Source organism: Artibeus jamaicensis, unplaced genomic scaffold, assembly GCF_021234435.1.
Source record: "Artibeus jamaicensis isolate MK-2021 breed Jamaican fruit bat unplaced genomic scaffold, CSHL_Jam_final contig_1016, whole genome shotgun sequence".
Classification (NCBI taxonomy): Eukaryota; Metazoa; Chordata; class Mammalia; order Chiroptera; family Phyllostomidae; genus Artibeus; species Artibeus jamaicensis.
Genome location: NW_026521195.1, coordinates 1,107,090 through 1,120,281, shown reverse-complemented (window position 1 = coordinate 1,120,281; position 13,192 = coordinate 1,107,090). Strand labels below are relative to the sequence as shown.

General features: G+C 56.4%; 1 protein-coding gene across 14 annotated transcripts in view; it reads right to left on the bottom strand.

Moving 5' to 3' along the window:
* The window catches only part of IKZF1 (IKAROS family zinc finger 1), an 80,104-nt gene that overhangs the window by 16,312 nt on the left and 50,600 nt on the right, over positions 1–13,192 (bottom strand). For 8 of the 14 annotated variants that reach the window (XM_037156002.2, XM_037155998.2, XM_037155994.2 and 5 more), the window contains exons 4-6: positions 12,300–12,359; positions 6,652–6,912; positions 2,382–2,549 (exon numbers count right to left, since the gene is read on the bottom strand). In XM_037156002.2, coding sequence (XP_037011897.2) covers positions 2,382–2,549; positions 6,652–6,912; positions 12,300–12,359 — 489 coding nt within the window. The remainder of the gene's footprint in view (positions 1–2,381; positions 2,550–6,651; positions 6,913–12,299; positions 12,360–13,192) is intronic. The other 6 variants (XM_037156005.2, XM_037156004.2, XM_037156003.2 and 3 more) reach the window with 2 other exon arrangements.

Genomic DNA, 13,192 nt, shown 5'->3' with positions numbered 1-13,192 from the left:
AAGCTGTGAGCCACACTGTGATTTGGGGGGGGACAGGGGCACGGCCCTGCCACAGTGGAATGGCAAGTGGCCACGTTTGAGTTGGCACAGGCTGCAGCCTTCCTCTCATTGTACTGCGGTCTTACAGTAATGCCTGAGTGGTTTCTGCTGAGAGCTGCGCCCATGGCATCTCCAGGCGTCAGAACCACGGGCAGCCCTGGGCCCGAGGCGGCTTCTCCCCAGCAGGATGACCAGCTCGCTCAGCAGTGGGCCCTCGGAGAGGAACACACTGTCCAGGGCCTGCCAGTGCGACAGAGAACTCCCCAGGTCCGAGCGGGACAGCGCCAGGTCCCCCTCGGAGCCAGCAGGCATGCGGCAGCAGTGACCTGACACGCTGAGGCAGACAGTTCTGATGTCACAGTGGGGAAGCAGAGAGAGTGGCTTTGCTGTAAACTCTCAGGTGGACTGGCAGGAGCGGTTTCTGGAGCAAGTCCCTGAGCCCTGGGCATACAGGGGACCATGTGGCTGGTGCTCAGTTGAGGGCCAGCCCACGTGGGCAGCTGTGCTTTCTGCCAGCCCTGCCACCGTCACAGGCGCTGACGTCCACTTGGCACCTTAGAAGTGACATCTGCCAAGTATCTCTGCCGGCAGCCCCTGCTGGGCACGGCACACAGACCGAGTAATCGTCACCCCTGAAGCCTGTGTCCAGTTCCTCACGCACCTTCACCTCTGCATGGGACCATGCGTGCCCCTCATTATTGACACATGGAAATGTTTAAAAATGCTGTCACGTTGTCACTGTCCCGCTCTGGGTGGACACCCCCCTGCTCTCCCTGCCACCTGTAGCAATGGCCTCCCCAGGCTTCAGCGTGTGCCCTGTCCCAGATGGGGGGTGCTGGCCTTGGCCTCCCTGTCACCCCCGCTGGCCTGGCCTGCTCTGCAGGAAGGAGTGACTCCTCAGCTCTGCATGGCCCCTTCCTCAGGTCTGAAGACCCCGACCCCAATCATCATGGCTCACAAAGACCCTGACCCTCATGTCATGGCTCAGCATGGCTTTGGGAGCCCCCTCCACATTGACCACCAGGCAGGGGTCAGGGCAGAGCTGCGATGGCCCAGCCGGACACTGGAGCTCCACCCCCGGCCACTCCCATGCCCTGGCTCCTACAGGAGAATGGCGGTTCCCACACTTGCTAAAATGGGCCCAGTGCCCCTTTCTGGGGTCCCTCACAGAACTGTGCATTCAGCTTGGGTGTCTTACAGGGAGACCTCAGAAATGGCACCTGTCAGCCTGGACCCAACCCCTTTTCTGCAGGAGTCTCTCCTGACGCCTCTCATCCTGAAGACAGACTGTCCCCTCTTAGAGTTCCTGTCACCCCCTCGGATACTGTGTCACAGCCCTGGGGAGACACTGGTGCTTTGCCACTTTGCACTTGTCTCCTCTGCTGGAGAATGAGGTCCCTGAGGGGCTCAGGACACAGGTGACCAAGAAATGAACATAGCAAGTGACCTCTGACACTGGACCCTTGTTATACTCATTGCGCTTGGGAAGGACATCGCCGGAGCCCAGAAAACCCCCATGCACACACGGCGCCCTTGCAAGGGGGAAGCTGGTCCGAAGCCCCTTCCTGTCCCCAGCGCTCTGACTGAGCAGAGTCCCCAACACTGAATGGTTTGGACGGGCAGCTCCATGGGGGCAGGACTGCCACCTCCCACCCAGGGCCCCCGCATGGCCGTGGCCCTCCTGGTCTGGCCCGTGAGGTCGTGGGGCTGCTGGGTAATGAAACACTCCTTTGGGGGCAGACGGTCTGACGCAGTCAGGGGTGGGAGAGGGAGAGCTTAGATTGTTTGGGGTGCGTCTTGCCAAATCTGCCAACTGGCCTCCCGAGGAGGCAAGCCTGGTTCCAGGGGGTAAAGAATTGCACCAGGGCTCAGTTGGGAAGGCAGCGGGCCCTCGGTGACAGTGTCCATCCACTCAGGACAGGGACCCTGGTCACCTCTGCAATGATGGCTCCTGAAATCCTCTGTATAACCCAGTCGTGTGTGTGGCTCCCCTCGCAGCCTAAAGGTGAGGATCTGGGAGCTCTCTTCGAGTTTCCGAGAGCCCGGCAACGGCACCGCAGGGGAGTCCTTTCTGCAGACCACTTACCTGAACAGACGGGATCGGGCCTCTTTTGAAAGCTCTGGCTAAGGTGGGGCTTGGTGCGTGAGGTTCCCGCCCCCCTACCCCAGCCCCTGCCTCTCCAGCCAGTCAGGGACCCTGCTGCTGCCACCGTCCTTGGGGAGGCCAGTGACCGACACAGGGCTGCCCCAGGGACTGGGCCACCCAGTGGGGAGGACTCTTGCACCACACGGGCGACCTCCTGGCCCCCACGCGCCCGCCCACCTGCGCCCCAGGGACCTACCGGAGTGTGTCCGCAGGTGCCCGGTGAGGGCGTCCCGGCGGCGGCAGGCGTAGTTGCAGAGGTGGCACTTGAAGGGCTTCTCCCCCGAGTGCAGCTTGATGTGCCTCAGCAGGTTGCCCTTCTGCGTGAAGGAGGCCCCGCACTGGTTGCACTGGAAGGGCCGCTCTCCTGCGGGGAAACGGGGGGTCGTGAGTGTGGACAGCGGCTGGGGACCCCAGGGGCGCGCGGGCCGCACGGCGCTCTCCCACGAGGCCGGCGACTCCCACCGGCAGCAGCTTTGATCAAACATGAGGCTTTCAGACGAAACCTGCCAGCTTCTTAACGCTTCACTGCCTGGGTCAATTTGATCTGAAAATCTAATTTTTTCCCCTAAATCAGAGCGGCACATCACAATGCAAATTCAAACTCATTTAAATAAAGTGACTGCAACATTTTGTGATGAAGAGCCACTCTTCCTGATCAGCAGTTTTGGAATAAACCAATATCCAATTCTGCGTGTTGTGGCATTTGGTGGAGTTTTTAATGTGGCTTTTTTCAAAGGGTCTTTAAAATATGCCACTGAAGCAGCAAAATAAAAAGGAAACTCATTAAAAATGCATTTCAGGATCACAAGTTCATTTCAGCGTTACATTCTTATATTTAAATGAAAGGCAGTTCATTATAACAGTTATAATAACTTCTTTTCATTTACATCTCCCTGTATTTCCTTTTCAATTTCTTCTCCATTACCTGTCTGCCCCTACACAGGCGAATCTGGAGGGAGACAGACCGAGAGAGTGCGAGGGGAGCGAGAAGAAGAGCGGCCAGTGCAACGAGAAGTGAGGAAGCCGGAGGAAACTCCACGCCGGCCCGAGAGCCCCCGACCTCCCCTCCTCCCTCACAGCTCCTGGGACCTTAGGAGCCTGTCCACGGGACACAAGCAACAGTCTCCCTACAGAGGGTCTAAAACGCGATTTGGCTGTCCCTAGGAGTCCTCTCTCGGGTGGTGCTGGGGGAGCGGCCGCCCAGCCGGTGACCCTCTCGACCGAGGACCACACGGGCCACGTGTGTGAGCAAGGTGCTCCGGAGCAGCCCCGTTTGTGACGGCTCTCACAAACGTCTTATTTTTTGCAGAATTGCTCTATGGGACCACAGCCAACTGCTGCTGAGACACCGTAAGAATACGCTTCCTAGAAACATTTTTTTTCCTTAGGAAACTGGAACATGCGAAAATGCCTATTTCACAGTCTCCCCAGTGGCTTCCCACGACTTTGGCAAATAGAGACGTCACTATCGGGAATGACTCAGTGGCAACCCCTCAGGTCCTCTAAGATCTGCGCCTGCGTGGCATCGTCCTCATCCCCTTTGTTGTTAAGTGGGCAAGAGAGAGACGCACTCTGGACACGGGAGCTGACTGACCACAGCCCTCAGCTGCAGACCCGTCGGAGGGACCCGGCACGAGCGGGGCTGCCCTGCCTGCCTGCCCAGGTCTCCACCCAGCCTGGCCGAGTCCAGGCCAAGGAAGGGTGAGCGTCCTGCCAGTGGGAGCTGATGGTCGTCTGACTGTAGCTGAACCTCAACTCCCGAGTCCTGCACCGGCCATGCCCTGGGGAGCAACCAACAGAGGGGTCGTTTCATCTTCTACCAGAAGCTGCTGGCAGAAGCCCTGCCCACATGCCCGTGCAGGAAGGTGTGCGTCAGACCCTAAGGAGGGGAAAGGGCTCTGTGTGCGGGGACACCGGGCTGGGGGTGTGGAAAGACAGCCAGTTGGGAGGCCTCATGCCACACAGTGCTGTGACGGGGACGTGGGACCTGCCTGTGACGTTTGTGTGTGTGTGTGGGGGACCCAAAGCTAGAGCCCCTCCCCGTGGAGCAGGTGGGGGGGGCTCTGGGGTCTGCAGGCAGGACCCTGCGGGTGAGCTGGGGTCTCAAAGGGACAGCAAGGGCAGGCCCGGGAGCTGTGCCCCACTTCTGCAGAACAGGACAGGAAGGAGAGAAGGAAAGGCAGCCGTTTCATCAAGAGTGAAATCTGGCTTCCAGTTTGAGTCACCGGTTCCAGGAACCCCGCTGTGCCTGGGGCCTCCCTCCCCCCCGAAGCTTTCCTGGGAGTCTCCACGTCCTGGCGGCCTGGGTGGGCGTGAACACCAATGCAGGCATGGGCCTCAGGCAGAGCCATCCCTGAAGGGATGACTCAGGGAGCTGGACTCATGTCCCACCCCTCCCCAGGGGTCAGCAGGGAAGGGGCCAGGCCCTGGAGCCAGCACAGGGCACAGACCATGCATTCACGAGCCCCTCTGTTGGCCAATGTCCGGCACTTGCCCTCCCAAGGGTCTTGCTCATGGTGGCTAAGTAAATTCAGGTTTCTCCGAGGTTGTAGTTCCTTTCATTTAACTGGGATGAGGACTCAATATCCTTCATTCCTAATCTAGTTTTCAGTCCCAGCAACTCTGTGAGAATGTTTGAGCTTTTTGTCATTTAACTGGGGAAGAAAGAAAGTCCCCTTGACTGACCCCTGTTTGGTTGTACCTATGCTCACAGAGGAAGGGCCCCTGAAATGTCACATTCGCTGTCCAGTCCTCAGCTGCTATCTGCAGATGCTCAGGGTCCCTGCCCAGCATGCAGGCACTCTCTGGGGCAAGCCAGACTCTGTCTTTTCACGGGACCCCCTGTGGCTCTCCCACGGTCTTTAAGCTGGAGAAGCGCTATTCTAGCAAGGTTTAAACTTGCAGGATTCAGGGCAGGACTGGTGATGCCTTTTCTAGCACATTCTACTCAGGTCCCAGGAACGCGGACACTCTTTAGCACATCTACGTGGTCACACCAGCTCTGCCCAGGCAACCCCACAGCCACCTGCAGCCCTCTCTGTCCATCACACAAGCAGCAGTGCATTCTGGGCACAGTTGTAAGTTCACTGTTTCAGCCTTAAAAAACCCCAAAAACCCAAGAGGGCAAGGCAGAAACACTAACACTGCTGGCCAGTAACCCCTACTCCTGGGATTTCGGCAGCAGTTTTCCCTACTCCAGAAAACAAGTTTTCACAGAAAAGAAATGCTTATTGAAAGAAAACACACTCCGTTTTTCCCCAGAGGTACGACAAATGGGAGTCCTCCTGTCAGAAACCGCCCCGATCAAGTAGAAACATCGCAATGCCAGAGCAATCTGCCTTTCCCAACAGCCTGGCTTTGCCGCCTCACAACTTTTCCGAATTTCAGCTTCGTTCCTGGTGTCCCTGAGTTTGCTGGACTTGCAGGAGGCTCCCTCCCTCCCAGGAATCCCGTGGGAATCTGCTGCGTCTCTGGTTTGGTTTCCACCTGTGTGACTGTCCCTCCTCCCGCAGATGGTGCTGGCAGATGCTGGCCTCAGGGTGACCACTGATGCCACTCCTCGGCCACAGGGACTCAGGGCTTCTACATGTTACGTCCCAAGGTCCAGTGGCCGCTGCAGTGGGTGAATGCACTGTCTCGCTTGCCTCTGTGGCAGGAGAGCAGTGCCTCTGTTCGGAACACGGGTGTGCACACAGGTGCATGTAGATGCAGCCCTTTAACACCTCTCAGGGCCGTGAGAGTTGACCGGGCAGTTCTTGTGGGAAATCTGTACCTGGCCGATCCCTGGACCTTGTGCTGGGCACACGGGGGGGGGGCGCAGAGTGGGGCCTCTCCTGCCCCTGCCCCCATGTGAGTGTGGGCACAGCGACTGGGCACTGGACTCTCCTCATCCCTCCAGTTTTGGACACGGGGCACCGTACTCTATCCTTCTAACGCCCCTGACAGACGGGGCTCAAGATATTAAAGTCATCACTGGTTCTGGATTTCCAAACCCGTGACTCTGACCTTGCCCGCAGTGCCTGACCCGGACCCGGACTCTCTGAAAGACGCCTTTGGCTGGTGTGTCACCATTCGCTAGTGTTTCCGAGGGCCCGGCCCTTCTCATCTGAATATGAAACAGATTCACAGACTCCAGGTTTCTCAGTGGACAACGTGAGGCATGGGTTTTGCTGTGTTCATTTTTTTTGTTTGGTTTTGAACCATGTGCCCCATGTACCCTGACTGTGCCCATCGCCCCGGCTTAGAGGGAGCGACCCCTTCCACCCCCTCCCCAGCACTGGCATCTGAGGCTGTTAAGTGTTCTGCTTATTGCTCCGATGTCCAGGGTCGAACCGGTCCCATTGGAAGCCCCAGGAGAAGGACGCTCGCCCCACATGCCCCGGAACCCCCGTGGCTCCGCCCGCCTGTCTGTCGCGCCCTTGGGACGGCCGCTCGCCGCATCCGCCTGCCCCTCCGCCAGGCCTTACCCGTGTGGCTCCTCTTGTGGACCATGAGCACATTGGGGCCGATGCACACGATCCCACAGACATCACACTTCAGTTTGCCGTTAGGCAGTCGGATGCCTCCAGCTCCTGACACGGCTCTGCCGCCGGGGCCACCGTGGGAGCCAGCCAGGTCCTCGCCCGCCGCACCGAGCACGCGCAAGTCCTGGGCACAAGCTTCCCCATTCACCTCACAGGCACGCCCATTCTCTTCGTCACTCTGAGTCTCTACTTTAACATTACTGGCTGAAAGACACAATACAGCGGCCACTCAGTGTCAGCACAGAAACAGCACAGCAGCACACAACCCGCGGGAGCCCGGGGCTCCTCAAAAGAGGTTCTCCGTGGGGACAGCAGCCCTGGCCCCTGAGGGACTGTGGCAGGAGACCGCCTGCCTGCCTGCCCCTCTGCAGGTCCGAACGGCAGGGTCCCCAACGTCTCCTGTGCAGTGGGGCCCACTATCTGGGCATGATAGGGTCCCCGACTCCACAGGGACAGCCTGGGGCACCCAGCAGTCACAGGAGGCAGATCCTGCACGCCCTCCCCCAGGTGAGCCCCTCACATGGGGAGGTGAGGATGGACCACAGTGTCAGCTCCTCCGGGGCTGTGACCTTGTCTGGCAGAGTCCCTCGTGAGTGGTTATAGAGCGTGAGAAACTGCTGTCCTTCCCTGTATCACAGGGTGATGAACGTGGGGACCAAGCCTGGCAAACATGGGCATAAACTTCTAACCACAGATTGCTGGAAGACTTTGTTTCTTTGGTACAAGGTTACTCCAACCCCCTTTCATCTCACGAGGGTCATGGAAGCTGAGCCACAGCCACGAGCTCGGCTTTGCTCCTCGGGCTCCGTGGGGGTGGTTGTGAATTTGGGAGACCGAGACTAGTTTTTCAAAGGCAAAGCCATGCACATGGGGTGAGGGGCTGGTGCTGACAAACACAGTGACCACTGTTTGCCCCGCACGCTCCTTCCCTTCACATCATGTTCAGGGTCAAGGTCTACGTCATTCATGTATTTTTCTCGGCAAAGGAAACAAGAGGCATTTTGTTTGCACTCTTCTGAGACAGGGTCTGGTGGTGCGTGAATGAGCCCAGCCCTCTCCTGACGTCACTGTGGAAACCATCACCTGCCTCAGTGGCTACACAGTGGAGCAGGCTAGTAAACCACGGTGGTGACGTGTACCCAGGCTCTGATGGGTGTTTTGAGTCGGTGGGTCTCCAGGTTCGATCCCTGGACTAGCTGCACCCATATCACCTGAGCACTGGTTAGAACAGCAAGGTCTGGGGTCCACCCCAGATGCCCCGAGCCAGCGTCTCCGGGTGGGGCTCAGTGCTCCATGTTGTCACGAGCCCCACAGAGCACTCAGGTGTACGCTCACCCGCTGTCTTAATCAACTTAGTTAACGGTGTTATCCCACTCAGGTTTCCCCACCAGCTCTTTGAAGAGGATACTTAGACGGATGGCTTACAAGAAGAGGGCTTGTAGTGCCCACTTATCCTGGGTCCTTAAGAATGACAAATGTGTCTGTGACCCCTTGGTGTGCCCGGGGCTGTGTTGTCAGTGACATTGTGAGGCCTAGAAGAGCAGAGGGTGACGCTTGGGTTTCTGATGCCAGGAACATGCATTCCCAGAGGGAGGCTGCTGAGGAGCAGGTGACACTGTGTTGGGGGGTGGGGTGGGGACAAGGACAGCATGAAGGAAAGCAAGCCTGCATGTCATCTTCTGACCAAAGAAGTCCTCCAGCCGGGAGGCTAGAGGCTCATAAAGGAGGGACTTTCTGGTGACGATACCATGGGGCGCGGTGTCTGAGAGCTGAGACAGGGTGCGGGTAAACAGCAGGGCTAGCAGGCGTGAGGGCTTGCGGCCAACCGTCCCAAGAGCATCGGGGCCTGCCAGGCACCGTTTCAGGGAGGCCTGTTCTGAGCCACAGGAGGCAAAGCCCGAGGAACAGCATTCAGGATCCTGTCCTGTTCTAGGTCCCTGGAAAAACGCAGGAAACCCCTGATTGTCGTGGTGAAGACAAGGGGCTGCAGATGAGGGACCTGGATGGATGTGGAAAACCCCACACGCATGTCACAGCAGGAGGCTGAGCGTGTGACAGCCGCCAGCTGCTTGCATTCTGGGGACCAATGCTGGGCCTTTTTATGTCAGGAAAGGGCTGGGGGGGCCCAGAGAAGGAGAGGCTGGCTGCTGAGATGAGGGGTGTTGGTGACAGCAAAGTGGGCCACACCGTCCACCGAGGGCGTCACATTCAAGAGCAGGCGAACGCTCCCTGAAATGGGGAAGGCCTCCTCTCATGTGGACGCATGTGGACTGCCGCTGGCCACCAGAGAACAGGACGCTTTCTGTCCACTGAGGGGTCAGCTGTGGAACTGCCTCCCACCCGGCTGGGAGGGGAGCACAGGTGGCATGCCTGTTACTTTTGCAGATGACAGAAACCAGGGCCTGAAGCTACCCGGGTAAGTGGCCACCGTGGGCCAGATCTCTACTAGACAGACATGCGAGGCCCACTTCAGTTCAAATACACCTTTTCAGCACAAGTTCGGGATGGGGGCACCTCAGCTTCCCTTGTGTAAGTCTGAGAAAGGGTTTTGGGGTTCTGGCTGATGGCGAGCTCGATTAGCAGTGTGGCCGGGAGCAAAGAAAACCCAATCCTGGGGCCCCACACTGGGCAGGCCGTCGGCCTCCTTCTGAAGGGCAAGTGCAGCCTGCAGTGGGCACAGGGAGGTTGGTGGGGGTGGGAGCCAATTCCTACGGGGTGCTGCACTTCGGCCCACCCCACGATGCTGTCAGTTTGGAAGGCTGACCAGGGCTCCCACTGACCGGCCAGGCTTCGCTCCAAATCCCCTGACCAGCGCCTCTTCGCCATTTCCCTGGACCCAAAATGCCTGGCTCTGCTGTCAGCTGTGTGAAATGTTAGCCTCCCCCTGAGTACGGGGGTCATACTTCATGGATGTTTGTAACTCCGTTCCCCACCTGGTAGACACAAGTCGGCCTCCGTGAGGTGCTGCGCTGGGCTAATTAACACAGACCACCAGCCGGGACCTGTTTAGTCTCCACCCCGACCCTGGCCCAGCCTGGCCCAGCCTGGGGCCTGATTCCATCACTAAGCAAGCCTGGCTCCCCTGGAGAGAAGAGGTCTTCGCCCCTGAGTCAGTGCCTGCTCTGCTTCCCAGAGGCTATGTGAATTTAGGAAAAGCTGAAATCCTTTCCTTACTATTTGTTTATGTTACTAGCAACACAGCAGTGCCAAGAGCGACCCCGGTCCCCTGAGTGGGAAGGGGACTTCAGAAGTCACGGTCCCGGGTCTGGAGAATCCGCAGGACTCGGGGTCAGCAGGGCCAAGGCCAGACTGGTCTGCTGCCCAGCATCGTAAACCGTCCCAAATGGTCCAAGAATCTTCATGCAGTGACCCCCACCCCGCCCCCCCAAAATGGGTTATGCTCCCTCTTCTCTGTGAGCACATGTCTTTGTATTCACTGGCCAGGTGCATGGTTGGCATTCAGACCACATTTTTCTATCAAGACACTGTTTCAAAATTGTCACTATAATGGGAGTTTAGGCCACAGGAGCTTGAAATGCCCACTATTTTAAATGAGAAAATGGAAGACAGAAATATTCCTGCAACTGCTGTGACTGGGCAGTTAAAATCAAATGGAACGAAAATATTTATGGTTGATCTGGAAGGAGGGCCATTACGTGAAATTTCAGGGTGAGGCGAGAGGTAGGTGTTTTCACGCTGCCTCTGAAAGAGGTTTATCAAATTTTTAAAACATTGTGAAGGTTAATAAAACCAAGTATGAGAACCAACACCATTTTAAATGTAGTTTCCCCCCCTTTTTCTTGTCAAGATGACTGATTAGAAATATTTTAATTCTTATGTAATGTTTTAGGCCTTTAAATGGGATGAAGGGAGAGAGAAAAGAGGAAGTATGTGAGAAGAGAACAAGTCACAAGCATGTTTACATCTCCCCAGGGAACTAGGGACGCACACTGGGACCGAGGAGGGACACAGGGACAAACAGGTCGTATTTTTAATTTTGAAGAAGAAGAAAAAAAAAAAAAAAAAAAAAAAAAGAGGTGGTGAGGGCAATTCTCCACTATGACCATTAGGTGGCGATGTTGGCCTAGAACAGTTTGGTTGCTGTTTGCTGGGAGCCAACAGTCACCAGCCACTGTGCCTGTGACCTTCACAATTTGGGTTCATGGGGGAGGAGAGGAAGAGAGAGAACCACAGACACCTGTGACCCCACTTGTTTGAGTCTACGGACAGTCCGTGCGTGGACACATACAGAATCCACCTTCCAGAAGCTCCCGGGTCACACCTTCTATTTCGGGGCAGGCATTTCTTATGCACTGATGTCCCCACCATAGCACCTGCTCCAACACGGCACCGTGTTGAGCCTCCCTGTGCCAAGGTGTGATGAGACACGTCTGAGGCAGGATCGCCTTACCCCGAAGTGCCTCCACTCCCTGCCGTGTCCAAGGTGGGACGGTTCATCTCCCAAGTAACACCAGTCCTCTGTCCTAGGGCCTTAGTGCTTCATGTAATTGTGCAAGCACATGCACACATGCGTACACATACATGAACACTTACACACATTTCTCATGGCATGAAGGGCAAGCTAGTGTTTAAAGGTTGAAACAAAGGAACCTTGGCAAGGGAAGGGTCTCTCTGTGGGTCTTGTCAACAGGAGAGGAGCTGACGTAGGCTGTGAGCCAAGGTGCCTCACTGGGGCTGATGCAGACAAAGCCTGCAGACACCGAAAAGCCATGGATGGTCAGGGTGTCAGAACCTGTGCCTGGCAGCTTCTCAATCAAAGAAGCCTTTTTTATACTCGTTACGATATTAACAGGCACGCCCTAATTCCTGATGTTGCAAATCGAGGGGACTTACTGACGCAGGTTCTGAAGACCTAAGTCCTCAGAGGGCAACCAACTTGTATCATTTTGAGTATTCAGCTATCTGCACATTTTTTTAAAAAGCACCCTTTCATTCCTTAAAATACACCTTCAAGGATGTGGCTCAAAGCTATGTACCATCTACCACCTCTCCACGCCTAAAAAAGAAAGATGAAATGAACACCTGCTTCGGGTTTCACAGCGCAGCTCGGGAGTGGTGCCCAGCACCGAGCGCCCTGAGCGCCCGCCAGGCCCCGCGCCTTCTCTCAGTTCTGAAATTAACAGCGGCTTTCTCCCACCCTGCGGGGTTGGGAGCGCGGTCTGCAGAACATGCTGGGTTGTCTCATGGTGACGGCAAGTCTGGTCGTTTTGCCCTCTTCTCAATAAAAAGGAGAAAACCACAGGCTCATAACAAAACTGTTCGGGGCACGAGTGCAGCAACGACTCCCTCAGTCCGGTAACTTCTGCTCTGTCACTGCACCGCCAGCACAGAGGGGTGTTCCCTCATGCATTTCTGACATCAAAAAGGGCACATGTGGACTTTATGGTGTGAGCCATGCTCTTGGTGGTGGTTGTTTAATAATCAGAAGGGTCAGAACGGATGCTCCTCATTTTGTCTGGCATGTGGGGCGGGGGTGGTAGTGGGAAGCATGCACGGTGCTCACACAGAGGACACTGAGTATGAAATGAACACACACATTTCCATTCTTTAGAAGCGAAGCATATACTTACGAGAGAAAGAATTGGGAATTATTGCATGAAAATCCCTAAAGCCGTCAGCCCCATATGAAACTGCAATAAAGAAGCACAGAGAAAGCTGGATTGTGATACCGTGTGAAGAATGCAGGAGGCAGCACTTTAAAAGGAGCAAGCACTGTTGCTCAAAGCCACTGTTTAGCCCTCAGACTGGGAAAAGGCACCGGCGGTCCCCCAGAGACCAGACCGCTGTTCCTGGAGGTCGGAGCTCACGGCATGACGTCACAGGGCCTTTGAGAGCAGCCTCTGGTGTGTGACGTCCTGGGGTTTCTGCCCCACACCATCCGGGTTGAGGGGAATGCTGACCTGCACAGACAGGCAGTAAGTACACACCCCTCCGCTGGTGCCCTCGGGAGACCCTGTACCTCCACCGAGGCCGGCTGTTCCCTAGTGGGCTGCCCCCAGGGTGCATGTTTTCCCCTCCCCTTTTTCTTAGAAAAAATTCACAGAAAAAGTAGAAAGTGTTCGCGCAACACACTAAGTGGGGAAAAGTTGGTGTAATGCCTTGTTCATGAAGAGCCACCCCACTAAGTGTTATCACCGCTCACATCTGCAGGTTCCTGTTCTGTTTTATGGGTCAGAGCTTCCCGGGAGAAGGCTGTGTCTTAAGACTGAGTAGCTGTCCGTGTGCACATGCATGCACACACATGTTCTCTTCAGAGTGCCCCCCAGTGGCTGCGGGGCACAAGCAGAGTGGCTGCAGAGTGAGTCTCTCAGGTGGGCTCCCGAGTCAGCAGACCCAGGGCCTCGGTGTGTAGCAGGAAGCAGACCAGCACACGCTGCTAATGCCCACATTTCCCAAGTGCATCTGGCCCTAGGCCCTCCCCTTTCTCCCCATGAAAAACGAGTTAAAATATCGGGATCCTGGG